The sequence below is a fragment of the Balearica regulorum genome, chromosome 7 (assembly GCF_011004875.1).
Source record: "Balearica regulorum gibbericeps isolate bBalReg1 chromosome 7, bBalReg1.pri, whole genome shotgun sequence".
Taxonomy (NCBI): Eukaryota; Metazoa; Chordata; class Aves; order Gruiformes; family Gruidae; genus Balearica; species Balearica regulorum.
Window position 1 is genome coordinate 20,381,233 of NC_046190.1, and position 27,450 is coordinate 20,408,682.

General features: G+C 40.4%; 1 protein-coding gene across 6 annotated transcripts in view; it reads right to left on the minus strand.

Annotated features, from left to right (window-relative positions):
• Positions 1-27,450, minus strand: part of WDFY4 (WDFY family member 4) — a 146,595-nt gene that overhangs the window by 45,886 nt on the left and 73,259 nt on the right. For all 6 annotated transcript variants that reach the window (XM_075758329.1, XM_075758328.1, XM_075758327.1 and 3 more), the window contains 7 exons: positions 18,393-18,470; positions 17,275-17,478; positions 16,412-16,463; positions 14,852-15,018; positions 4,642-4,790; positions 3,399-3,519; positions 1,241-1,326 (listed from right to left, as the gene is read on the minus strand). In XM_075758329.1, the coding sequence (XP_075614444.1) occupies positions 1,241-1,326; positions 3,399-3,519; positions 4,642-4,790; positions 14,852-15,018; positions 16,412-16,463; positions 17,275-17,478; positions 18,393-18,470 (857 nt within the window). The remainder of the gene's footprint in view (positions 1-1,240; positions 1,327-3,398; positions 3,520-4,641; positions 4,791-14,851; positions 15,019-16,411; positions 16,464-17,274; positions 17,479-18,392; positions 18,471-27,450) is intronic.

The window sequence follows — 27,450 nt, forward strand, 5'->3', positions numbered from 1 at the left end:
TGCCTATGGGTTGGATAAAAGCAGTTGCTTTCCCAAACAGAGCCTTGAATTGATATATAGGGCTATGGACTTATGATCAGGTGGTTTTAGGTGCTGTTAATTAAAGCCAGAGAAGGAGAACCCACTCAGACATTCACCTAGCAAAAAATGGCAGAAAGGAATACCAACCCATGTCTCAGCCATTCCTGTTTACTTTCACTGGGGCTTTATGATGTCAGACATAGTAAACCCTCGAAATACATAGATTTGGTGACCTGCAGCTGAGGGGCAATACAGGCAGCTGAGGATCAAAACCTTATCTTGAACTGCCTCTGCAAGACTCCCCTAAGAGATGCTTGTCAGTGCTGAGACACAGCAAAGACATGGGCTAAACAAAGCAGCTCGCTCTGGGGCAGAACCTGGTGATTCTAAGTAGCTGCACTATGCAGCCAGTTTAGAAAGGAAGAACAGATAAATCAGCATTGACTTTTTAAGTAATGCTCCATTAGAAACTGTCCAGAGATTTCAGGAGCAGAAGGAACTGCTATGATTTTTTTACAAATTAACAGTACAAATTATCAGTCCAGGCTGCAGAATTTACAACATGAAGTACTGTGTATTGAAGTATTTTTCTTGCATAAAGGATAGTGAAAGTAAATCTGATAAAACAGCCAGAACTACAGTAGGAAAAAAATGCAAGAAAACAAAGTGCAAATTAATCACTTCAGTCTTACATTCCAAGTTCCATCAAACAAGCACATAAGGAGAAATCTTTTTTAAACAAAAATTCCATTGTTGAAAGTTAACTCCACACTCAGAGAGACAAAAACATTTTATTCCTAAAGAATCTAATGACACTTCGTGTGTTGGAAGAAAGCAAGAACAAACTTTCTTTCACCCAGTACTGTGAGGTGAGATGGAGGTGGCTTTCATCTCAGTGAGAGGAAGCAGCACGGCTACAACTGCAGTTTCCTGGGATGCAGGGACATACAACACACCACTGGGTGTAGGAAGAATCCTACACATGCATTAGTTCCCTTGATAAATCAATGGCTATTTAATGCTCCGAAGAATTCACTGGTCAGCAAAAGGAAAATTTCATAGCTTTGCTTAAATGTAATCCATTAAAGACTAAGGAGCTGCAATTGAAGAAAAAGCCCCTAGAGCAGCACAAGACAGACATCTGAAGCCAGGATAAAAAGGGGTGATAGACCAGGAGTGTCACCGGAGTGTTCACATATTATTATGAAATAGTGATTACCTCTTAAATATCTTATTTCGGTCACTGTCATGGAAGACAAGAAATCTGGAGTAACCATTTTTGAAGAATATTTCCAAGGCGATCTCCTGGAAAGGTAAATCATTTACAGTGTGAAGAGCTGCACAGCAAAGCCCAGTGCTGCAAAGAGTCCATCATGACCTGTCCAATTCTTCAAGCCTTTAAAAAAGGCCTTTACTTTGTATCAAGTGTGAAGAAGCATAGTAAAATATGCCTAATTTTCCCAATTTCTCCAACTGTATGAATGGTCCTACTAGGTTGGCTAGGAGTTCAAATGCTTCTCTGAAGCAATACCAAACTCCAGATATTGGTTCCATCATCCGCCGCCTCCTACTGCTTCTGAAGATTTTTTTTCTTGAAATCTCAGTGTGATTAACAAGACACTACTAGCATTAACTTCTAATTAGGTGAGAAAGATAGCATGAGAAGGGATGCTAATATAAGAGTTTCTTTTAGAAAGCAACGATACTGCTTTCTAAACGAATAGTGAGCTCAACAGGAATGCCAAAATAATTTCTCCTGACTAGAAGCAGCAGAGGAAGAAGGGGAGTTTATGACATTTCTCACTGAAGCTTTAAATAAGCAAAGTTATAATCAAAGTTGAGAACTTCACCCCCTTTTTTCTGCAATGTCGCCACACATTGTTTTGTTGGGCATTTGCACATGATCCCATTATTTACTTAGTGAGTGGTCCCTTTTTTCCCCCAAAGTCAGTCAAGTAAAACTATAAATAACGTATAGTGTCTGGGAACCCAGACATGATTTTTAATCCCAATCTGGCAGGTGCAATACAAACCTAGAAAAACACCACAATGGCAACTGCCCCGTACATGATTCACAAATGAAGTAGAAAGCAGAAAGGTAATATGAGAGCAGCTATGACAATAAACAGCTTGCAGCATTTGCTCTGAAGCTCAGCTTCCCAAATCATGTCTGCTCAAGTGTCACCATTACAGAACTGGGCTGCATGGTTTTACAGCACTTTGCTCTGAGCTGGGCTACGTGCATGAGCAGGAGATCAGCTGAGGCACAGTAGCAGCCTAAACAGCTGACCCACCTGTCCTGCAAGGCAAAGCACATGGAATCAGTTTTCTTCTTTTTACACAATATTTTCTCAAAGCAGTTTGTGGCATGGAGTCCCACTGCAAGAATTTGAGAGCCTGATACAGATACCTGAGTTTTCAGTTCATTAATTGAAACAAAGCAAAAATAAGCAAAACAAAAAAAAAACCCCCCACACCCCCCACAACCAAAAAATCCCCTCAAACTAACAAGCCCCGCCTTTGCCCCAGGCCCATTGCAAAAACTCTTTTTACTCATGTCCATTTTTCACTTTGGGACACACAAAACATTTCCATTTCACATGTTTAAAAAAAAAATCCATGCATACACAGGCACGTGAACATATGAGAAAACAGTAGATTCAAAATAACAGGTAACTAGTTATGGTTGCTTCAAAACTCCCTATTTTTGTCAGATGAAATCTGTGAATTGCTCTGCAGACTCTAGCACAAATACAGCCTCTGGTGCTGCAAGGAGCTCTAGCTACAACTCCTTTTCTCATCACAGGCTCATCTAAACCAGAGAAGACTAAAAGGGTACCAGGCCGCTAGTGATGAGTAGCTTCTGGGTAGTGCAGCTAAAGGCACAGAGGATTCAAACCCTCTGCTCCAACTTATGATTCATTTATTGACTCACATGCACAATGTGAAAGTTATTCCAAGAGGCCCAGGGTAAGCATGTTACACATACTCATAATCCACTAATGTCCAAAACTACTGAAGTCTGTGGGAGCTGAGTATTACTGAAGTCAGACACTTAGTGGGAGCTTCCATCAAAAGACAGGAAATTGACTTCAAGTTTCATTTTCAAAAACATTGAGATAAACCATGAAGAACATTGTTAGCCTAACAACTAATGAGACAACCACTCCAGTGAGAGTGCTTAAACATTCTGGTGAATATAGGAAGGAGTTTGTATTACCAAAGGCTAATGAAGCAATGATGGGAGCAAAAGCATTTTGGGAGTCAAGCAAAGAAATCTCAGCAGTCTTAATAAAAATTGTGCAAGTAGTTTTCAGTCACATGGCATTACCACAGTTGCAGCTTTCCCTCAAATGACCATGCATGTTAGCTCCTACCTGCAGAAGAAAGCGCATCAGATGAATCTCTTTTATATCATGATACGAATAGCGGGAACACATCTGGTCTCCCACAGCATGATCTTTATGACATAAGTTGAAAATAAATGGATCACTGATGCTGAGAGAGAAAAATATAAAGAAAGAAAAATTAATTTGAAACAAAAAAGATCAGGAGAACCCTCACGAACATCTAACTCCCTCCCTAAAGAAGAATAAAAACACTAAGGATAGTGAGATCAACTGGGGTATACATGAATTGAAAATAAAGCTAAATACTGAAGGTATATTTTGTACTAGTTCTCAAAATAAAGAGCCTATGGAGGCTAAGGGTAGGTTTGGCATTATTTTAGCGCATGCAAATAGGCAGACAGAAGTATTCTGCGCACACTGAAGTCTGAGAAGCAGCAAGGGAAGGAGCTGGGTGGGAGAACCTGAAAGCCTAGGTCAAGGGCAAGCATCATATGGACACACAGCTGTTATAAACAGCAACTAATTGGAACTAAAAATTAAGCAATTATTACTTTAGTTGTATGCATGTGCTGCAATTGCTATCTACAAACCAGCCCATAGCAAATCCCTTAGAAAAACAATCTAAGCTTTTACCAGACCCAGCCCAGTCGATCCTTAAGTCACCTGATCAGATTGACTGATATTGGACTTCATAAGAATCGGATGCAGAGCAGACAGTCAGGGAGTAAAAACACTGAGTTACTCACTGTCCCACTGGGCTTTGCACATGAGCACATAGTATGCACAAAGAGCTAAGTCTGACAGACTCATTTTCAATATTGATCAGTTTCAATAAATCATGAGTCAAAGATGATAGCAGTGTGCCAAATATTAATTACGATTCTGTATTGGAGAAACAAACAAAAACTTATGAGACAATGAAGCTAAAGGCTCTTGTAATGACTGTTCCATATGAATAAAAGATGGGAGCAAGTCAGAAGGAAACACTAACAACACTTTAAAAGAATTGAAAACCAGCAACGTATGTGTTAGACTGCCCACCATCTCCATCGGTTGGAGCTGGGAGTTCTTGTTGCACCTTCAAAGCCTGTGAACAAGCACCTATGTCAGTTATGTTAAACAATTCTGTGAACAGACGGAAAGGATGACAAACCACTTGCTGTGCTAATATCCCTCTTGAAATTCCCCCAAAGTCTGTGCAAATTCTAGGCATCTATGTGCCAATACTGAAGGTAACCAAGGAGATCTCTGGAAAGAAAGAATTACTCACCTGGACAAGCAGTGACGTGTACAGTAAACTTCTTCTAGAGGGGATAACACAAAGCACTCACAGATGTAAAAGTGCTCTTTGCCGAAGAGCAGCACTCCTTCCAATGCTGTATGCCCCTGCACAACTGCCACAGAGCACTTGAACGTGACCTAGTATGGAAGCAAGCATAATGAAGCCAGGAGTGGGTAACGCAGGACACAGGGACAGCAGGGAGCAAGACCCAATGATGTAGAAGGACATATGTTTGTACCAAAACAGCTGCCATCTTGATTGGCAGGTTATAGGGATGCAGCCACAAACTCACCATATGACTGACAGTGCATGCCCTGTGGTACTAGTACTGGGGGAAAAGGGCATCAGATCCTCCCACTAAATCTGGTCTTTCCCCATCTATCTGTGTCTATGTTTAGCAACATCATTACAGAACATGAAGAGCTTGCAAATGTTGCAGGAGTTAGCACTGCAAAACCTTGTTGGACAGCAATACTTACCATACAGGCAGGGGGCTGAAGCACTGAGGAAAGAAGTGACACAGCATCATACAGAAAAACAGTGGCATATAATAAATATATGTATATTTAGAATACAGAAAAAAGGCAAATACTTTTACTTATGTCCCAGTGAAATCTATACTTGAAAAAATCCTGCAAAGGGATCCCAGGGATCAATGAAGCAACGAAAGGACTCTCTCTCCTCAGCAAATTAATTTAGCCCTTAAAATAGAGGAATTTCTAACCCACAATTGAGAATTATTGGGAAATTTTTAACAAAGTAGTTCTTCAGTCATATATACCAGTTCACATAAAGTTTTCTTGGGAATTCATCAATTTGGTTCAAAAAAAAAAGCAGCCTTTTTTCTGGAACATTTTCTGTGGCTGAGATGGCGTAGAAAGGAAACAGACCAATACAGAGACCAGAAGAGACCAACAATCTGGAAAATAGCGTGGGCTGCGGGAAACTTAAAAGTTCTGATTTTAAATCAAGCAGTAATTCATCGCACAGAATTTCCCTAAAATTTAAAGGCATGAAGTTCCTTTTCTTGTCTGTTGATCCAATCTTCTGTATATACTCAGCTCCAAAAGAGCAGTCCACTGGTTAGTGCAGTCAGCTGGGAGGATCAAGGTTAACTCACTGCTGTGCCCAGTTTGGACCAGAACTTTGAACCAGTATCTCCTGCGTTCCCAGGGTGGGAGGCTGAAGCTAATCATCAGCCTATTAGTCCAGTCTCAAATGAAGCACCCTCTATTTGCACAAATCCTTTCAAAAATTCATACTACTACAAAACACTAACTTTCCTAACATCTTAAAACAATAATACTACCTTACATACTAAGAAAACTGCCCACTACTGAGCTCCCCCTGTAAATCAACACAATCCTGAACGACATACAATCCAGAAATGAGTGTAGAATTTTGCAGGCTGAGTCCATCTGAAACTTTAAGGACCAGGGAGCTGCATACAGAGGGATTAGATCTGAGAGCTATTTACACAACAGAAGTTGTTCATTGGTTCAGAAATCTAGTGCACTGTTCTTAAGCGAACTGATTGACAAGTATGAGAAGTATTACAAAGTCTATTTTTTCTCTTAAGATCTCAATGATCTTACCTCTACAAAACTTTATAAAAACAGGAGTCCTGCATTATTTTTTGTGCATGAAAAAATGATGCAGAAATAGCATTGGTTCTACTAGATCATGTGAAGTCTACATGACAATACGTGAAGTATGCTTTTCCTTCACTTTCTGTCTTTGCTCCTACCTCACTCTATTTCTGGAATCAAATCTACAACCTTCTTTGCCTCCATCCAAAAATACACATAAGCGAACTCAGGCCAGCCGAAACAGACCTAGCACAGCTACACAGGCTTCCAGTCTTGGATGCCAGCATAGCTTGGTGAAATTATTACATGTTTTCTCTTTTGAGATTCAATCCAGACTGAAAACTATATGAAATGGAAACATGAGAGAATCCAGAATGGTGACTATTATTTTGATCAATATTTAAAATTGGCATAAATAATAAATTCATAAATAATTGAAATAAAATCTTGTTTCTACATTTAATTTTTTTTTACTGAAAAGTAATTATTTTGCCAATAAAATGGGGGAGTTCATCCTGAAATCACTTGAGTGGGCACAGAAGATTGCTTTCATTCTGGGTTTAAAAAAAAAACAAAACACAACCCTGTAAGATTGTGAGGGTAATTTTTGATTAAAATCCCTTCAATCTCTTTCTCTTTCCCCTCTAAATTATTTCTAAGAGGAAGTGAGTATTTTTCCATCACTTCTCCTGCAGATCCCACAGGAATGCCTGTCTCTGCAGGGACATGCCAACCACAGAACTCTGAACTTGTGTGCCTGCGTGTGCACGTGCCATTACATGGTTAGAGGCATGTATGCTTGCACAGAGAATACCAGGGAATTCTGCTCGCATGAGGGAACCACAGGGCTTCCTGAAGTAATTAAATAGCAGAAAGATCCCTTCTTCCCAAAAGGAAGGTAACTGAATATAGAATCATCAGGCGGTTGTGTAAAATAGCTAAACAGACACAAAGCTGAAATCCAGACTTCTGAGAAATCCACCTCAGCAGATCCAGCTCTCATGCCAGAGATATGGTGTTGGGAGGCAGGTGGATTGTGAAGGGGGCCGGCTCACCATCACTAATATAGTCTGGCACAAATAACCACTTTGTTACTCCACCTAAGGCAGGACCAGGGCACATTAACAGGCCTCTCTTGATCAAACCTTACACTCTAAGCCCCAGTACATTCTGTTTTCTGTACTAGCCAACCAGTATCAGTCACCAGTGCCAAATCTGTTTCTTTAATTTTATGTTATCAGCCCCAATAGAATTAAATACATCTGCACTATTGGAAATACTAGAGCCCTTGGGCCAAGTCAGTTGTTCTCACTTGGAGAATGGGGCTCGTATTTTTCCAGGTGAGTAATAACGATCCGACAAAGAGGTGTACTAGAGAACGCCTATCAGGACAGTCTTGTACCCACAGCATTGAAACACCAAGCAGCCTGAAATTACCAAAGAGTAAATAAAACCTTTCCTTTTCTGCCAAAACAGAACAGAATCCAGTTCACCAGCCACTAGAATAATTAATCAATGAAGTAAACCACCTAAAATAATTGAATAATTACCTTCTAAGATATTACCCAAAGCCCTGCATCTCTTGATCGCTCTGTTCACCCAGATGTACGAGAGAATTAAAGCTAAAGGCATGGCATTTTTTTTCTTTTTCTTGTTTTTCAGAAGAGCTGTCAGTAAATGCTCTGGCTGCATTTAAGCAAACAGCCATTAAAGGGTATCTGCTCTGGAGTTTAGGAGCCAGATTTCCGAAGTAATTACATGCCTGAAGATGCAAAGTCTTTACACAGGTTTCAAACACTGGAGCAGGTTAGGCACCTACTCCTGCAGACTCTAGTAGTATTAGTGTGGCCTCTCCAGGGAAAAACACAATGCAAGGAAATTAAAGTCACATAACCATGTCACTGGAAGACACCCATACCACACAATCTCCTGCACACAGCATTTTTACAGAATGACAAAAGAACAGCTACTCCAAGTCAGTTCAAAGGTCCATCTAAACAACTGTCCTGCACCTTAGTAACAGAAGCTTAAGGAAAGAGTATAAGAAACATGCTAGGTATGGAGTAATTCTTGATCTTCATATAACTGCTCAGCAACCTGTGGCTTAGGGACTTCCTGAAGCCCCTTCCTCCTCCTCATTGTCACATCTCATACTTCCCTGTAAACACTCACAGCTCTCTCTAGTCACTTGCTTAGCAGGTTACAAAAACTTTGCACAATACACATAAAAGCAAGGCATTCAGGTAGCACTGTATCAGGAATCACAGATATGAAACCTGTAGTTATATACTCTTTCTGCCCTTTCTGTTGTGTATTGAGGAATCCCAGGGTACATCGGCTACAAAGGACCCATCGGTAAAGTAGGATCAATGTTATTTAGGGCCACAGAGTTTAAAATGACCAGGAGTACATGAAATCAAATACGCTGCTTTCACAATTTTTGCTAGGGAAACAGATATGTGTTAGAATGGTGAGAGCAGAGGTCCACTTCTGTGCCACTCAAAACCTTTGCTGCAATGATTGTTACTTTGCTGCTTGTTGAAGTCTCATCTTACTTGGAAACAGTCACACATGTGGCTCATTAATCACAACTTAAGAATACATGACAGGTTGCTTCATTCTCTCCAGCTACTCAATGACCAAAGGAAATTAAATCTGCTTGACCTAGTCTTTAGTGGTAGGGGCTCTAGGCTCAAGTCTGGTGACATGTGAACTGTTACAAACATTGGATCAAGTTTCTTCTGCTCAGAGGAATGAAACCATTGCAATCACTACAAAGAAAACCTTGCGGGCACAACTTTGCTTTGGAAGACCCAGCACACGTTCTTTTTTTTGCAGGTAGCCTTCACTCACCCTCCCTCCCTTACTCCACTGGAGCAAAAGCCCCATGTGGGAAGCGTTTCTTCAGCATGCACTTCTCAGGTTTTAACAACTTCCCAAATGCTGCAAGGAAAGAATATCAGATATTTAGGAGAAAGGGGGTGGCAGAAGGAGGTTCTTGTCTTGTACATGGTGATGGGCACTGGGACTGCTCTTTGTCCTTGCTTGCTGTGATGAAAGCTGCCACCTGTCCCGGCCCACCGCCAGCCTGAGAAGCTGGCATCCCTTAGCTGATGATAGCATCTGGAAGCCAGTTCTAATAGGATTGTGCTCATACCTCTTGCACACCCAGACATCTCTGTCTCACTCCAGGCTCCTCTCAAACAGAAAATGCTGCCAAAAACTAATATGAGCCCTTAAATTTCCCCTTAGGTCAGTTCACTCAAGTTCATGCCCTTCCTACTGCTCCCATGACTCTCTCAGGAATAACCACAGCAAAGTCTTCCTGCTCCTTTCCCTGCTGCATCATTTTACAGAAAGCAACTGTCAGGGGATCAGCTGTGCTTGCTTGAGGTTGTAAAGAGGACCCTGGGGTTTGTCAGGAGCTCAGCAGGGAACCAGGGAGCAGCTATAGCCTTACAATTGAAAGATGATGTTCATCAAGCTGAACACCAAAAAAGCCCACCCAGAAGCAGATATGAAGGGGGAATACTGTGAGGTATCCATGAAGCACAAGTAGCATGGTGAAGGAGCACACCCAGAAGAACAGAGATCTGACTAAAGCTGCTCTGTTTTTTTGTGTGGGTGACATTTACAGCATGAGTCAGGTCCTTTGCACCTAGTAGCACAGTTGTTCACTGAGCTGGGGTAGGGGTGGAGGAGCATGGGGAAGGGGCTCGCAGCAACCTCTCTACTGCAGCAGAAACCCAGATAGGGCAAGTCAGAGCAGTAATTTGCAACACCTTGTCCTTCTTCAGGTGCTCCCATCTGAACACAGGAAGAGTTTGAGCACTTCTTCCTGCAGTGAGGTAGCCGTTACAATCTCTTCTCCTGCAGCAGGGAGGGATGAGGGGAAACTGAAGCACAGAAAAGGGAAATGGCTTGTGCCAAGGACCTGGCTTACTAATCCACTGTTTTGACCACAATAGCTAGTCCCTGTTCCCATTGCACATCAGCACATGTCAAGTTCTTTACTTCTGTATCCTCGCACTGGGATGAAGTGTAACAGTGTTCCCATGAAAAGAGGCTGCCTTGGTGTCTTGCATAGCTGTGAGGTAAGTGCAATGCCCCTAAAAACATTGGCCCCACCAAGTGGATACAGAGCTGCTGCACCTTTCTGCTGGTCCTAGATGCTGAACCCTACAGCTACTCCCTCTTTCAGTTGAGCCTGTTCCTTAATCAGCTCCTTTCTCCCGACTACGGATCTCACTCCCTCTGATTTATGCTAGTCCATTCTATTATTGTCCTTGGCAGCTCCTGTGCTCTCTCCAGCCCTTCCTTCAAGGAAAGGCGTTGTGCCCAGATTTCTACTAGGCTGTGCCCTCTTGTTAACTTCAGATTCATTGCCCCAGCTGCTAGGATTTCCTACCATCTTGAATGACTTGCTGGCAAACAGAGGTTTACTTACCTCCAAAATTCAGAATTTCTACACCAAAATCATTCCCCAAGCCTTCCAACCGTTTCTTCATTTATTACATGCTAACCACATATTAACAGCCTGGCAGGACTCCTTTAGGCTTGTAAAGATCAGGGAGGCAATCTCACAGTTGGGGGCTCAGGTTGCAGATATAGGAATCCAATCTCCCTGTCTCTGCTGGTAAGCCAGGGTTATTTAAAGGGTTGGCTCTGGCTTCTGGTAGGCAAGTTGATAGATTAGGTCAGGACAGGTTCCTATTTGCATTGCTCTTGCACAATTCTCCTGCAGCACGTGTTGTGTAACATCATCCACATCACATATAACCTCTCCTTCCATTCCTACGGTGTATACAGTCTCAGTATACTGAAGACACATGCAAAATATGATCTTCACCTGTGCACACTATAACCTCAATGGAGCCTCAGCAAAATATATAACCAAGGAGCCAGAGTATTACAGTTCAGTAACTTCTGAGAGGACAGCCCTGACAGCAACACCTGTAAATCTGCACCTGCAGTCTGATATATTCATCTAGTGAGTTACACACTTTGACTTCCATGTGCAGAAAAAAAAAAAATCTTGTACTTTGGGCATATACGCATAGATACTACTTTACTGGAATTACAGCACCAGTTCCAAACATTCAGCAAAGAGGTGACAATTCCCACCTTTAAGTTCAAAGTCACATATTTCCCAAGCACACCAAGAGCAGTCCTTTTGCCCAGCTTTCACAAGTGGTCCCTGCTGGGGCCATCTGTAAGGGAGGAGGTGAAGCAACAAAACCTATGTACCTCCACAGAGCCAAAACACAACAATGGCCCTCCATATCTTGCATTTCACCATTTCACACTGCATACAGGGTTTTTGGCTTTTAGATCTGGCTCTAGCAGATCACTGAAAGCTGATGGAGGCTAGAGGAAATTGGTGCGGAGTGTAGAAAGAAATAGGGAAAGAACAGCAAAAAGCCTCGTATAACTGGAAGTGACATTACATATGGAGTAGGGTAACTGCAGAGGAGACACTAAGACTCTCTGGGCAAGGGAAACAGGGTGAGATCAAGAATCTTGAGGCTTGGAGGCTGCAGGCTGTAGATGAGGAGAATGGGACAGATAGCTCAAACATAGCGGGAATGCAGGGGCAGCTGAGAGGGGCAAAGCAAATGAAGCTAAAATTCAAATAATCAGGAAAGAAACTATGCCCCCCACAACACACTGTTCTTTCCAAAGGCAGGGCTGGAACACATGGTGGACATTTGTGATTCTTTTGCAACCTACTCACTCTACAGTTTGGGCCCATATCCAGGATCATAACACCCTCCTACTGTCCCCTCCAGTTGTCACTTCAGCAGAGGGCATTATAAAGGTCTGAAAGGTGCTAAAGGTGCTTTCTCCAGCAGATGTCAATGTGATACCCGCAACTTCAAGCAATTTTGCTGCTGGCTTGCTGTTCGTGGGAGGTCTGATAGAGGCTTCCATTTTCAAGCTTTGGGAATGTCACACAAAATTTAAGAAAGCATTATTATGATTGCAAAGTCATATCCTCAAAAGTCAGCTTGAATTCAGACCCCTTTGTATATGCATTATGTTACTATGTAACTAGAAAATTAAACGGTTTTTTCCATAGAGCCTACTCAGGATGGACATATTCCAGTGATAAATTAACACTGTGTCAGGAAGATGACTGGAATCTATAGCATTCCTGCTAGCTGCAGAACACAGAAGGTTCAGTTATATGTATTACAAGGATCCTAGCTGGAAGTGACAGACTTATGGTCAATACAACTAAATACTACTTTGAAGGCATGGATTTGGATACACACACCTTCCACCCTATGTACTGGTAAAGCAGAAGGGATAGTCTTATCGCAAAATCATTAAAGGCTATAATTGCACAGATCTGTCATTAATGTCTTGATTTCTGGCATTTCCTAAATTCAGAGTGTTTGAATCTTGAATCTGGGAAACATGTTCCTCTGACTAGTTTAGCACATAAAAAAACCATCATAAAAGGGCATATCTGAAGGCTGAACTTTCCATAGTCTGGGTGTTGTTCAAACACAGAGTATGACTGCTCCCTCACACAATTAGTCTCCACTCTGTCAGAGACTAACCTTCACCACACAGTAACTTCCTTCCTTAGCCTATACTGAAACTGCATCCATTTGCTTTCTCCTTTATAGTCCCTTTCTTTCACAGTCCAAGTGATAAACACATCTTGTTTAGTACTTAAAATTAATTTTAACAGGAATGCCTAGCAATGTTTTCTAGTCTATTTTGCAAGCAAGATAAAATAAAAGACTAGATGATATTAGCATGACAATACTCCACCTGCACCCACATTCTCCTGCTTGAACTTGCTGAAAACAGACTCTGAACCAAAAATATCAACAGCATTTGATCTGCTGCTTCTGCAAAAAGCCATTTCACATATCTGAATACATACAAAGGTGTCTGTTTAATGGTAATGCAAAAAAATAGCACTGGGTGACATAAAACAACGACCACTTCCCAGAGAAGGGCTATCCCTGTGTTCCAGAAATCAATCTGGTATCTGCCAAAGCATCACAATGACATTTCTGTGCAGTGCAGTAGGTAAGATGGTTCCAGTTGCCTGCTTAAAGCGCAAACAGCTCACGAGGCAGTCATTTACAAGGCAGGACTACAGCGCACTAAGTGAGCGCAGGACAGCTAATATCACCCCCTACTGCTTTTTTTAATACTTCTGTCAGCTCGGCAACACAGTGACTGCTGCTGGAAAAAAACATGCCTGGCGTTTCTGATGGCTTCCTGCAGAGTTACATGGAAAAGAGACAGACAGCCTGAAGGCTCAAAATAAGATCAGCACACAGAAAACATGCCTCACATTTTCATGCTTGTGTCCTTCTGCTGGGTAGAGGTATGTGGGGCAGGGGGGAAAGGAGGAGAGGCAGGGAAAAGAATTATGTTGTATAGACAGACAGTGTACCAAAAGCTCTAAGAGCACAAAGAAGCCATCATGTTAGAGAGGACAAATATGACCCCCAGTCACTGGCAAAGCATCAAGAAAATTTGGTGATGGTATTGAGACATAAAAATAAAATAATTATTTCTATATCTATGTACAGTTAGCACTGTGATGGCTGAGTTTTAATAATCCAAGTCTGACCCTTGGCTTCCACTATGGGATGCTAGTTCTTGGGCCAACAGGGGGAAATGATGCCACAGGTGCACTGCAAAAGATCAGAGAATAAGGCTAGAGCTATGCCTCATGAGAAAATCTCTCACAGTCCTGCAGAAAATGGCTATGTGTAGCGCATATCCAACATCAAGGATCTGATTTGGAGCCACCATTGTGGGGACTACACTGAAAGTGAAGGGCAGGTTGCTGGCTTTTGAGCAAAGGGATTAAATTGAGACCAGACCAAAGTTACCACCCCCCTTAAGAGTCACCCCTATTTATTCCACAGCTCGTGTCCTCCCCGCAATGTTCCTGAACCTGCCTCTTCTTTATGCTGGGAAGAAACCTGGGAGAAGGGCATCCAGTCCAGTACAAGAAAAAAGAAGGAACAGCACTGTTTTGACTAGATGACACAGGATGGAAGCATCAAACAGGAAGCAGGGAAAGTCTCTATGGTCTTAGAGGGAAGAATCTGTGCAGTACTCATGGGGAGGCAGAGAAGAAAAAGGCATGTGAAGGGAGGAAGAAAATATTTCCTGGTATTCAGCAGGAAGAGATTTAAACATCACTGAAATAACAACCTATACAAAATTGGCATACTCTTCCAGAGGCAATAAATAAATTCGAATCAAACACTGCTCTGCGCATGAGTAAAGGTGGGGAAGCAGGACAGGAATTCTCAGAGTCTCATAATTTGCCATGTCTTATGCAAATTGAGACAATACTGTCGCACAGGTACAAGAATAGCTTGGTCACATGCCCAAATTTTTTTCTGTTATTTCAAAGAGTTAATGTTAAATGTTCTTCAAGAATCAGTCTATATAGGAGGTCATACAAAGGCTGGACAATTGTAATTGCTCTAAGGGAACAGATAGTGATGCTGTTTCCTATGGCCTGAATCCACCTGAACCCCAAACTCAAAGGAGCAGATAGGCCTCCACACCCTCTAAAATGCCATCTCCCCAGAAAAAAGAAATTTCTAGTTCATCTTTCCTACCTTTTCACTCTCTGCAAACTCCTGCAATATAATTTGCCTCTCCACACACAGTTCCAAGAAGTCTTCTGAATGGAAACTTTCATGTAGAGCAGGGAAGAACGTTAGCTGGTTACAGTCTGATCCCTTCTTTTCCATCTCCCTTTCTGCTCCATTTAACATCAGCTCTCCTATATCAGTATAAAAGAGATTGCAGTTTTAGTGGCAGCCGGATGATACCAAAAGCATTTGCAATTTAGACTTTCACCCAATCTGTTCTGCCTTGGGAAATAGCATTATTTATCTGCAAAAGACAGGCAAGAGAGAAGTAAAATCTGTGACTGCTAAAGAAGGATGCTTAGTTCAGGGAACTAAAAACAGAGAACTGCACTCATTCATAATTCAAATTAAATTCCTATAATCACTGAAGATTCAAACATATCAAACAAATGTATTTATTCTCATTTCTGCAATGTGTTGGACTGATCATCAGATAATCAAATAATTTTAAAAAATAATCTGCTCACATACTCACATGAAACCAGGAAAAACAAAACAGTAGTCTTTTGGGGACATGCACTGAGCAGCATGTTAAGAGAACCCAAGAAGAGACAATCCACTCATATCTTGCCCAAGCTGTGTCCCAAGTTTTGCAAATTCATGTAGTGCATGCAGTTAGGGAAGGCATGATCAGTTGAGGTAGACTGTAACCACTTTCATGTAGAAACTATGTAGTACTTCAATCTTATTTGGAATCTTGAACACTGAGGTCCACTCACTTGATTTCTAGGTGCTATCACACTAAAAAGTATACAACAATACTGCCTATTTCCAACAGTGTACACTAGAAGCATGACTTGGACCAGCCATACAAGTGGCTGAAATCCACAGCCTTAGACTTGGCTGACACTTCCAAACTACAGTTCTTTCTCAATGTATCCTCCATCTGAAAAAACTATTGACTTCTGTATTTCACGCCCCGCCCCCCCCCCCCCCCCCCCCCCTTTTAATGTCTCAAGTAACAAAAAAACAGGCCTTGGAAAACAATAAATGTTGACATAATGATCATATTTTGAAAAATCTGGTTCTATTTTGAACACTGAAAACCAATTTGACATGTTAATTTTCTTGGTGATTTCCTTCCACTCTCCATTATTTTGTCAACATTCTTGGAAAGTTCCTATTACTGCTTCTCTGAGCCATCTATCACCTTGTTTTCAGTACTATTTCAGAGGTAGAACTGGAGTGTCTACTGAAAACAGGGGGAAAGTCTGCACTTTTCCTTCTGGGTTTAAGCAGTTGGGAGCTTTCCAGGTGTCCAGTAATGCCCAAACTTTCATTTTAAGATAGCTATTTTGTTTCCAGATCTTTCTGGTGGCAACAAGAGTAACAAATTCTGAAGACAGCTTATATACCACCTGTAACAATTGCATCAGGTTTTTTCCCAGATGTTCAAGTTACTTCTTAGCTAAGTTTTTTTTCACTAGATGAAATTCTGACTTGGAACTTCATACAATAACTCTAATTCTCTTTGACTGTTTGTGTCCACCCTCTTGATGATTTAATTTAGCCCTAAAAGGTTACCTGGATTCACTTCAGCAGGGGAAGTTGTTTCATTTCTGTTTCCTAGGAGAACCTGAAAAGAGACTAGATATGACTAGAGTGGAATACGCAGACAGGTGAACATAACTCAGAACCTTGTTGCAGAGAAAACCACAGATTTAGAACTATGTTAAAAATAAATGCCTCAGAAATTCAAGTACACTCATTTGAAAGGACCCAAAAGAACAATTAAATGCAGGAACAAATATCAACAATTAAGCAAGAGGACTATTGCCTTTTCAAAGACGACCCTGCATGAGGCCAGTTATAGGATAAAAAAATCATACCACCCAGTCTACAGAAAACTGCCAGAATCTAAGCTTCACATAAAAGCTGAAAATGTCCTAGAGTTGGGAACCTCATGATATACTAAAGTGCTTCACATTCCAGTTGATAGGATTTGGCAATTAGACACTGTAGAGACAGACAGTAGTAAATACCCCACATATGCAGTTCAAAACTTAGTTCAAACCTCTCTAATTCCCCTTTTGATGATGCACCAGTCCTAGTAGCTCTAAGCATAAAACTAACAGGACAGTGCAGCCTTCTAACTGCACTTTGTTGCATACATGGGGAAATGCTCTACCCATGAGATATTACAAGCAGAAAAGTATGGTCAGGTTATACTCTCATCTATCTGGGGAGACCTTATACTAGGGGAAAACCATTCTGTTGCTGCTAAACGCATTGCAATCTCTCTTACTCTCTCAAAACCAGACCCATTCAGTGGGTTCTCTATGCATGAAACAGCATACTGATGAGTCAGGTGATAAGAAATAGAGGAAAGAGGTGAGTATAAAGTCACCAGCAACAGAAATTGTGCACCTCCTGCAAAAGCTTTCTACCTCACTCTTCATTCGCATCATTGTCGCTCGGGTGTTCGCATGCTGAATCCTCCTCCTCATTCGTGAAGGTCCTTCATAACAATCAAGAATCCATCGTAGCTCCAAGGATTGTGCTGCATCTCCCCATGGGTTCCTTCTGTAGAAAAGTTGCTTCTCAAGTATGATCCAGTCCTTGGCTGCTTTGCTGTAACCACACTGCAGCACCTGTGGGACAGAACCACTTTGTGCTACTCTTGCATACTTCCCTCCTCCCATTCAGCAGTGGCACCATCCCAGTGACTCAGAGGAATCTACCCAACCTACTGGATGAGACCACTGCAGACCCCAGCAAACAGTTCCAACTGACCACTGAAAGAGTGCTGTGGGAGATATTACTAGTCAATCTAAGATACAGCGACAAATATAAGCATGTCAGAAACTTCAACCTTCTTGAAAATGGCTGCTTTCATTAGATTTCCAACTGAAAAGCAGTGAGCCAGGAAAACAGCATTACAGAAGTTTTATTCACTCAATTTTTTTCTGGTGAACGCTTGTGTCAAATTGCAACAACTATGATCACTGAAAACACAGTCTGAAAGTCTCACTCAGAAATGTAATGTGCTCCCTCAAAACAGGGCATAAATTTAACAATTTCTACTTAGGAGGTGTGTGCAGGGAGTTGAGGGGCACTAAAATATCAATTTAAAGGAGAGAAGAGGTCAGAATTTCAAAGAATGAAAAGCTTGTTGGTCTCTGATGGCCAATCCTGAAATGGAAACACACCTGAAAAATTTACTGGCTACAAGCTTGAGACCTCTTGAAAAGTTCTACTGGCTGCTAAGAAAAAAAAAAAGATCAAAGTCCTCACTTTCACTTCTGCCACGGAGATTAGAATAATTCATTTAAACAAAAGAAAAAAGGCTCCTGAAAATAAAGTCCAGAATCTGACTGGTGAGTGATGTTATATCACATTTCAGTAGTGATGTCAGGAATGGAGTATTGACCCATTGACTCATCGACTCTCAGCATTTCTTTGGGCATACTAATGATCTCACCTCTGAAATGCCTGATTTCTCAGGGTAGTCCAAGAGCATCCTTTAAACAACAGAAACTTGTTGCACAATATTCCTGTTCTTTACCTGTATGTGGTTCTTGTATAGAGAGGCATACAGCTCCTGTCCAATTCTTCGGTACCGTTCCATACATGACACAAATCCCTAGAAGAAACATCAGAACACATTATATCAAGGTGCTGCATGTGTAAACTCTGTGGAGGGCAGAAGCAGGCATTAGTTGCTCTTTTACAAGAATAATTAGAGAATATGGCCTATGTCTGCAAGTTGATGGCTCTCCAGACAGTATAGTGATGAGGCAATCAGCTGAGAGCAAGTTGCACACTTACATCAGGAAGATAAACATATTTACGATCTTAACAAGGGTCATTAGTGGAACTACTCAGAAGAAAGCAAGCAGCAAATAAAATTTAAGGCTCCTCCTTCTGGAGCTGAATTAGTACTGCAAGTAGCATAAAAGACAATTATCTGTTGTAGAGACCCCAACTGAGGTAAGGATCTGTAACGACAGACCTGCTCCTTGCTGCATAAACACGAAGTACGGACAAAAGAATGGTCCATGTCCCCTTTTTTGCAGACAGGAAATCAACTGTTTCCAAAAACTTTTTTTAGATTTAGGAGACTAAGTCCTCTGGCAACAAGTGACTTGAAGTATAAATACACTATTTAATGGGATTTGTGATGCAGAGATGTCTAACCTAGCTGTAGAACTGGAAACTTGTAGAGCTGTGCTAGTGCAAGATGACACCCATAACTGCCTCTGCTCCACTACACAGCACAGGCGTGCCCTAAACCCCATTGCTACTCATATGTTTCTGGAAATACATGTTTTCCAAAGCAGTCTGACAGAACTTCCTGGCCACCTTTTCTTTCCTTCCAGAATGTACTATACTCGCAGAATAGTCACACATTTCATCTGCTGTTTTATTGAAATGAACTTCTCAAGCTAAGGGTGTCTACAAGCACAAGACAGATGAACTGCTGTCAAGAGATTATGAGTTGCATTCCCCACTCTGCAAACAGATTGTTATGTCATCTTCAGCAAAACATGCAATTGCCCTAAATCACTACCTGTCCAACCACAAAACAGAGACTATAATACTAACCTCAGTTACACAGGCTAAGATAATGAACAATGGTCCATTGTGGTGGGATCCTTAAACTCAGAGAGTAGGGAAATGAAATGGGTTTCCTTCTCTTACCTACTCCACCAAAACCCACAGGCTTTGGGGTCACAAGGTTTACATAGCCAAGACCTATACAGAACACAAACCAGAGAATTTCATACAGCACTTCCTATCTGAGCCTCCCTTTTGAAAAGATCAGCAGAAACATTATTAAAACTCAGTGGAATCCCTTAGGTATCAAACTAGCATCATGCAAATAACAAAATACAACCTAGGATATTCACTATCATACTAATTCCTCAAATTCACCTGTTAAACTTTGATTAAAGACAAGCTTCCAGCTTTGAAAATGTTGTTAGTCCCATGTCCCCCCACTTCTCATAGCCATCTATGAAATTCTGATTCCGAAAGAGACTTGAAGTATTTGTTTTTATGACATTTTTTTGCCTGAGCGACAAAGCATGCGGAAAGGCTGTGTGTATAGCTGAAGCACTGAACAACTGCTGAGTAAGCTACTGGCTTGTTTTAACTTATTGCATGAAGGTAACTGAAGAACCAGCACAGGACTCTGCTTTAACAGTGTCCAACACTCGTGGCACTGTTGTATACAGTCTTGTATCCTTCTAACACAAGGATAGCTGCTCCATCTATTTCTCTCCTTGCTGAGTATCTCTTCATATGACTGCTGATAAGTAGCTACTGGGAGGAGTTCAGTATCACAGACAACTTCTTACTAAGTCACAGATAAAAATTTTCCTATTGACTGTGTATTTCCTGGAAAAGGATTCTAGCTATCCTATTAACAACTGCATGATGCCATGTCTGATCTTCCAGGTATACTTGCTTTAAAATTTTCCAACCCAAAATCTCTCTGAAAGAGAAACTTTTTTTCCTTTGAAGTCAATGGTACAGCACATTGGGACCTGACTCAGGATGATGCTGAAAGAAACAGAATCCCAAAAGTCAGAGTATCCAAATAAACCATAAATATCTATTCCATGTGCCAACCAAATGTGTAGTAGGATGCAGGCTTACTTGAACATGATTTTGAAGTCAAAATAAGATTGCTTGCCCTTCCCAGGAACTTACAAAAGGTACACCAAAGCCATGAAATGAAGAGGAAAAAAGAGAAAAAAGGAATCCGACCATTAATTGCATTATAGAAAGTAGCAGAAGTATCTGTTCCTTTCATAAATTCCTGAGGATTAGAGGTTGCAGAGAAGGCAAAAGGTGTTTGGAGATTATACAGGAGAGGTTAGAGCGCCCCCAGTGCCATTTGAAGGCTCTCATGCCCACCGGAGCTTCCCTGACAAAGGTGAGATTGCTGTGTCACAGCACAAGGCTAAACTGGCAATGACAGTCCTAGCCTCTCACTACCTAAAGCCATGGATCAGATGGGTAACTTTTAAATGCATGGACTCTGTGCCACGCTGGCAGTGATTCCTCACAGCAAACTGTCTAGCTGCTGCTTGCACTGTGCTATAATTAAGTTAACACACAAGGTCTATGTGGTGTGCCGATTACTGCTGGCTGCCAGCCAGGTCTGTACCCCTGCCGTGAAGTCACATTTATTGGTGTTTCCCTGCAGGAAGCTCCTGTTTTACACTGATGAAAGTCATTACATTTTTGTTTGTTTAAAGCATCATTAAACCTGTAATCACAGTTGCGGCCTCACAAAACTATTCCATAATTCATATAAAACTCCCATAAAGGCTGACCTAGAAAGCAACAGCATCTTTGTGCTGTTGAGCTGGGCTCAGTACAGGAGAAGAGCTGAGATCCCAGCTCTATGTGGACATAGGGTAAAAGCCATTCAGAATAGATAACCAATCCCTCCAAGTATTAACAACCATTTCAGATACCCATGGGCTATTCAAGTCGAGTCAGTGCTCTACCAGCAGCTGTTTCAAAGTTGCTCATAGTCTGTATTTCACTCATGGTCACTGATCAGACCCCTAAGGTCAAAGTCCACATTGCAAAGATTTTCACTGACCCAGCTCCTAGCCTTTGAAACATATGAAGGGTCCTAAGAAGGAAAAATTCTGCTAGCCACATCTGGTAAACTTGAAGACTAACTACTTTGGCTTCCAAATGAGCTGTAACTAGCCATCTTCAACCAGATGAACATATCTCTGATGATCACCCCCACAAGAAAACCATCTGGTTGTAAAATGAAATGAACAGTTAACAAAATTGGACATCACCGTGACTGAAAAAAACCTCACCAAAACAAAGCAACAAAAACAAACCTGAAAAAGATACCCAATAAACATGGAGAATATAGACCAGGCTATTAAGTGTTCAGTCAGAACAATTACACTGTAATGCTTAATGACAACTAGTGCAAACAAGTTTCTAACAAATAAACAGCTTCCATTAAAAATTGTAGATAGTTATCCTTTAAAATGGCAACTCTTTGTGTAATACAATAAATATAATAGTGTCACAGCATAGTATCTACCTTGAACAAAAACAATATGCCAGCTTTGATAATTGTTAATATTGTGTAACATAATATAAGGTTTAAATTTCATATGCAGAAAAGCAGGTGTAAATGCAAGAAATATGACCTGCATTCTAGGGAAGAGCATACTGAAAGGCCATATTGATCCATCCTGGCCTAAAAAGCTGAGTACGATACCATGCTTTAAGACTTTTTTTTATATAGACTTCTCTACTTTGCAGCCTTAGGTAATCACATTCTAAGTAGAATTGGGTCGTTTTGCTGCCTCAGATTCCCCAGCCAATATTTAGAGCTTGAAAAGGTGATGGAATTTACAAGCTATTTCCCTATTAAAAAAACAAACCAAAGCACAGAATCAAAACCCGTTTCTCCTCTTGCTGCATGGAGACCTCATGCAAATAGGAGAGAAAACGATTAGCATTGGGGAAGGGTAAAACCAGCAAGGAGAAAAATGCTGGCAAACAGAGAAATTAGCATGCCAAAAAACCCAGAGAGTGGATTTTCTACAAATTCTTTCAACTAAAGCAATTGAAAGGCTGCTTGTAATGAGAAATGGTTAAAAAAAAAAAAAAAAAGAAAAAGAAAAAAAGGTTGAGGTGTGACTTCTAAGTTAACAATTCTCTACTGAGCTCTGGAATGTCCATTTTTTTATATATGTATATCTATATCTATATATATATCTCGCTTAATGCTCCTGCACCCCATAAAAATTCAGGCTTGCCATAATAAACTCATATTGCATGATATAGATGCCACATATGCCACAGTTCTTTCCTAAGGAAACATTATGTCATTGGAGTTCTGCACTTTCAGCCTTTAATTCCCCAAAGAAAGCCTATGTGTTGTATTACAGAACACACGTGCACACAAATGTATGTGCCAAAACTCTTAATAAAAATAAACTTCAAGACAAACTAATTTTGGACTTGTAAAAGCCAAAAGGAAAGGCCAAATATTCAGATCCCTCACTGTGCCAAGTCAATAGTCCCATGGATGACAGTGAGAATACCCCCACACGTTTTGAAGCATGTGTTTTAGTCATCTGTTTGTGAGGACTAGAAATAGTGGTATTAGTCTACTACTGTAGCTCTTCTAAGAAAAATAAGTATTATAAATATATAAGCACACACAGTAAGGGTATTCATACAGCATTGCAGCTATAATGAAAATATCTACTCTTGTATAGTACTTTTCACCAGTACATCTCAGAAGTCTTTATGAAAGAGGTCAAAATCTTTAGCTTACAGATGGGGAAACCAGGACAAGTGAGTTTCTGGAACATCTTGCCACTATGACGTGGTTGTGGGGGAAGGGGGGTGGGTGATGGGGCAAACCCAACCTGAATTAATTTGAAGCAACCTAATAAGCCCACAAAGAGGATGTATATGGTGACCACATGCAGTAGTGGGAGGGGGAAAATCTGATGAACTGATTTGGAAATCCCTTCTACTCTTATGTTCGCAGTGCCAGATCATATTCTAATATAGCTGATTTACCAGATATTAGATCTTCTATCACAGGAAGAGTCCACATACCTTATTCCTCTAACCTGGGTTTTCACAATTCTACATGGAAGGTTTTTTGATCTAATTACACCTATTCAAGCAACCACTAGGTTTTTAGAAAGCATTCCACGGGCATAGAAAAACAGAACAGCAGGAAAGGAGCTCTTCGGGACACAACAAACTGCATGTGAATAGCATACGTGACAGTGGCAAAGAGTTTGTGCATGGCAGAAACAGATTTGATGGCCTTGATTCAAGAAATCACTGTTTCACGATGTATTTAGGCATATACTTCACAACTTTTATATACAGCTTGTCTAGTACTGATGGGGGGCAGATTTGCCTTTAATCCGAGCATTTAAGATACAAACATACAGATAACATATATGCAGTACTGGGACCTGAAAAGTGGCAATTAAACATGCTTAAAACCTCTATGGGCAATGACTGCAAAAGAGGGAAACAGGAAATTAGCATCATTAGAAGAAGAATTACATGATACTAATGCGATATACCCTTCCCATCTTGAATTAAACAGAAAAGCTGCAGAATCAAACAAAATGGAACACTAAGGAAATGCCATTTTACAAAGAGCAAATTATTCAGTTTTATTTAAACACTTTTTTATATATTACCCAGCAGCTCAACATTAAATGGCATCACCTCTCAGCAACCCCATATCTGAGCTCTGTCCTCTGGACTGCATGCCCTTATCAGCGTGGGCTTCCTGTCAGTGGTGACATGACTTAGGAAGGAGTTTTTCACACAAGTGAAATATTTTTGCAGTCACCATCTAAACCAATAATATTTTAAATGGGAAATTCCTGACCCACTATGATTTGCATAGCTACAGAGCCAGATTGTCAGCAGTTAAGTTTTGAGCCTAAACTCTTTTGAGGTGTGAAAACTATCTTCTTGCATTCACTTCAGTTCTCATGCTCCTCCTTTTTCCACACATCTAACCAGAATTTCCGCTCCTGACATGCACAATTAAAGTTCAATACTTCTAGTCCTTTCCTGCTAAATCACAGAGAATAAATCAATCCCTTCATCAGGCAAACAAGCAAAGGATAGAATTGCAGCTAGCATGGCAGTTTTACAGAGAAGAATTCAAGCGTTGAGTAAATTACTAGAGCGGAGTGAAGTCTCCAATTCACCAGCTCTGTTGCATTCAGATACAGGGACAAAGTGCATAACATCTCCATGTCTACTACTGCTACTAAGTCTAACACAGTGAATCAGACACCAGGTACACTGCTACCCTGTGAAAACAATAAGCCACCCATCTTGTGACCAGAATACTTTTCAAGTAATTGACTATGCACTAGGAAGCAAGTAGGTTCATTTCATAAGAGGAAATATCTTTTCATTAGTCACCAGGTAACAAGCATTAAGCTAAGGCAGATAATGTTTTCCTTAGCACATTAAAGAGCAGTTTGTCCTAGTCCTTCACATACACTCTCCACATTGAGGGTTGCTTGCAGGCTCTTTTGAATCACAAAATTGTTATTGCCATGTGGATTTTATTGTTGCTTTGCCAAAATTCATTTAGCTTTTCAACAGACTGTAGTTCCAGCAGTTAAGTATTGCATGGAAGCTTCGTGCCTCAACCCGCTAGGAGGCTAATGCACAGTGCCAACTGCTCCTAAGGATCATGGATGGATTTCTGGCATCGCCAGTTCGTTAGGGAATAGCACACTTAATGAGAAAAACCTCCATATTTCAGTGTATCATAAATGTACACACACACAGGGGTGGGTTTCAAGAGGATAAGCATAAAGTATGGTGTACATGTGAGGAGACTTCCACACTGTATGTATTAGCTAAACTCACACAGCATAGAAGCAGCTCTACCTCTATAGCAACTATATATGTATGTATGTATACACACATACACTCCAACATATGATACTACTGAAGAGATGAATTCCTGAGAGAATAGCTAACTTGTCTCCTAATAGCAGGAAAACACAATGGGAGGCAAGACACGTTTGTTCTTTCATCCTATCTCTGAGAATGACTTCTGTGACTTCGGGATAATTCACTCAACCTCAAGGGCTCACTTTCCATCCTGTTACAGCAGAGGTATTATCTTTTACCTCCAGTGAAAGGTGAAGGTCAGGCTTTGGCATTATGGGGAATAGCAATGGGGTCTCTTCTCGCCTTCACTTGTTCTTAGTATTTTCCTATTTCTACTTAAAGTGGTGATTTTCTATGAAATCCTACAGGTGTATCTAACTTACGGTTTATTACATAGTATCTCAATGCATTTATCTAGAAGCCTCATGCACCAGTATTTTCTGATTACATTTGAATCATGGCTTTTATTCAAGAAAAACATGCACTTCTAATCCTTTAGTTGACAAAAGAATTCTGTAAACATTAGCATATGCTTAGAGCTCAGAGTACGGAACACAAAGAAACATCTCTTCCCTAACCCCTAACATTGCCAGTTTTCTTAAAATGACATGCATTTAAAGGTGAGAAGGTTACTTCTGGAGTTTTTTTAGTGCCTGTAGAAAATTCCTTAACTCTACAGGCTACTCTTCAGCAGAAAACCTGAATGGAACACAGATAGGCACATCCAAGTTTTATTTTTAATTTGGCTAGCAAGGATGAGAACAAGAAATCAATGGTCACAGACTTCCTTCAGCACAGGTTAGCAACCTATACTGTCATTTAGGAGAAACATTTAAGTTCATCTTGCAGAGATTTCTAGGACCTCCCCTGATTTCCTGTTCTCTACTTGCACACACCACCACCCATTTCACACTCTTAGCTCTTTTCAGTCCCTGCTGTCTGATAGAAACTTATACTTAATTTTCTGGTCACCCAGACTCCTACGTGCATTTTATACTGCTCCCTGCATGAGATGAGGCACCATATAAAAACTCATAACTTATTAAGCAACTTTAGTCATAATTCTTCTCCTTATAAAAATTTCTAATAATAAATAGCATAATTGAAAAGATGCATTATTTGATTTTAAAAATAGAACAAATGTAGAACTTAAAAAATCATAATGAAAAATTATTTCCTGGTGGGAAATTGTGGATGAGAATGTTGATTCTACCCAAAGTTTTAAAACAAAAATGTAAGTTTGATTCAGTTTAAATTGCCACTTCAGGCTTTTGAATCAAACAATCCATATAAAGCAACTTAATTAAAACAGTTTGTTACTGAAATTTTTATAAATTAAATGTTGCATCAAAATTCTGGAATGAAACATACATATTTGCACCAAGAAATGTGAAAAATTATTTATCTTTATATATATTCAGCAGAGAAAAAAAATAATTGTTTCAGTGGCTAGAACTTCTTTCTAGGGTTTCTCTGCAACTAAATAAAACCCTTTCATCCACATTAACACCATTTAACTTATTCAGTATCATCTCTGTTATATGAAAATAAAACTCTGCAACCAGAAGCTCTTGAAAGGTGAGATTTCAATGCCAACAGCTTTAAACATTAAACTCTACATGCTGAAATCCTATATTGAAGCTTAAACTTGAACCAGACACAATCTCTAGCTTGAAAGGCAAAAATATATTTTAAAAAAAAATATACAGGAAGCAAAAGAAAACATCTTTTCATACAATATGTAATTGAATGGGGTACTTCACTGCCACAGGACACCACTGAGTTTAAAAATAGAGAACAACTCCCTCTGAATAGTTACTCACAAAAAGTTTTGGAGGGGATATTATTTCCTGTATTTCAAGTTTTAAGATTAAATTGATATAAATCAACAAAGCAACAATTTTGCTAGGATAGATTTTTCTACTGTGCCTTGTGCTGTCGCACACACCATCTCCTGTAGAAGCTGGTACTGGATTCTAAGGGGAAAGGCTGTGCGGTGATGGCCTGTGGATTTGTATTAAGCCTAATAATTTGTATTCCTCAGCATACAACCTTTATATTCCAAATTCTCTGTTAAACAGTTATCATCAATGAATGTGGAAAATATTCCCGTGTATTTCAGGCAGTTCAGTGATTTGTATTACATAAAATTAGATAGCTCTGCATTT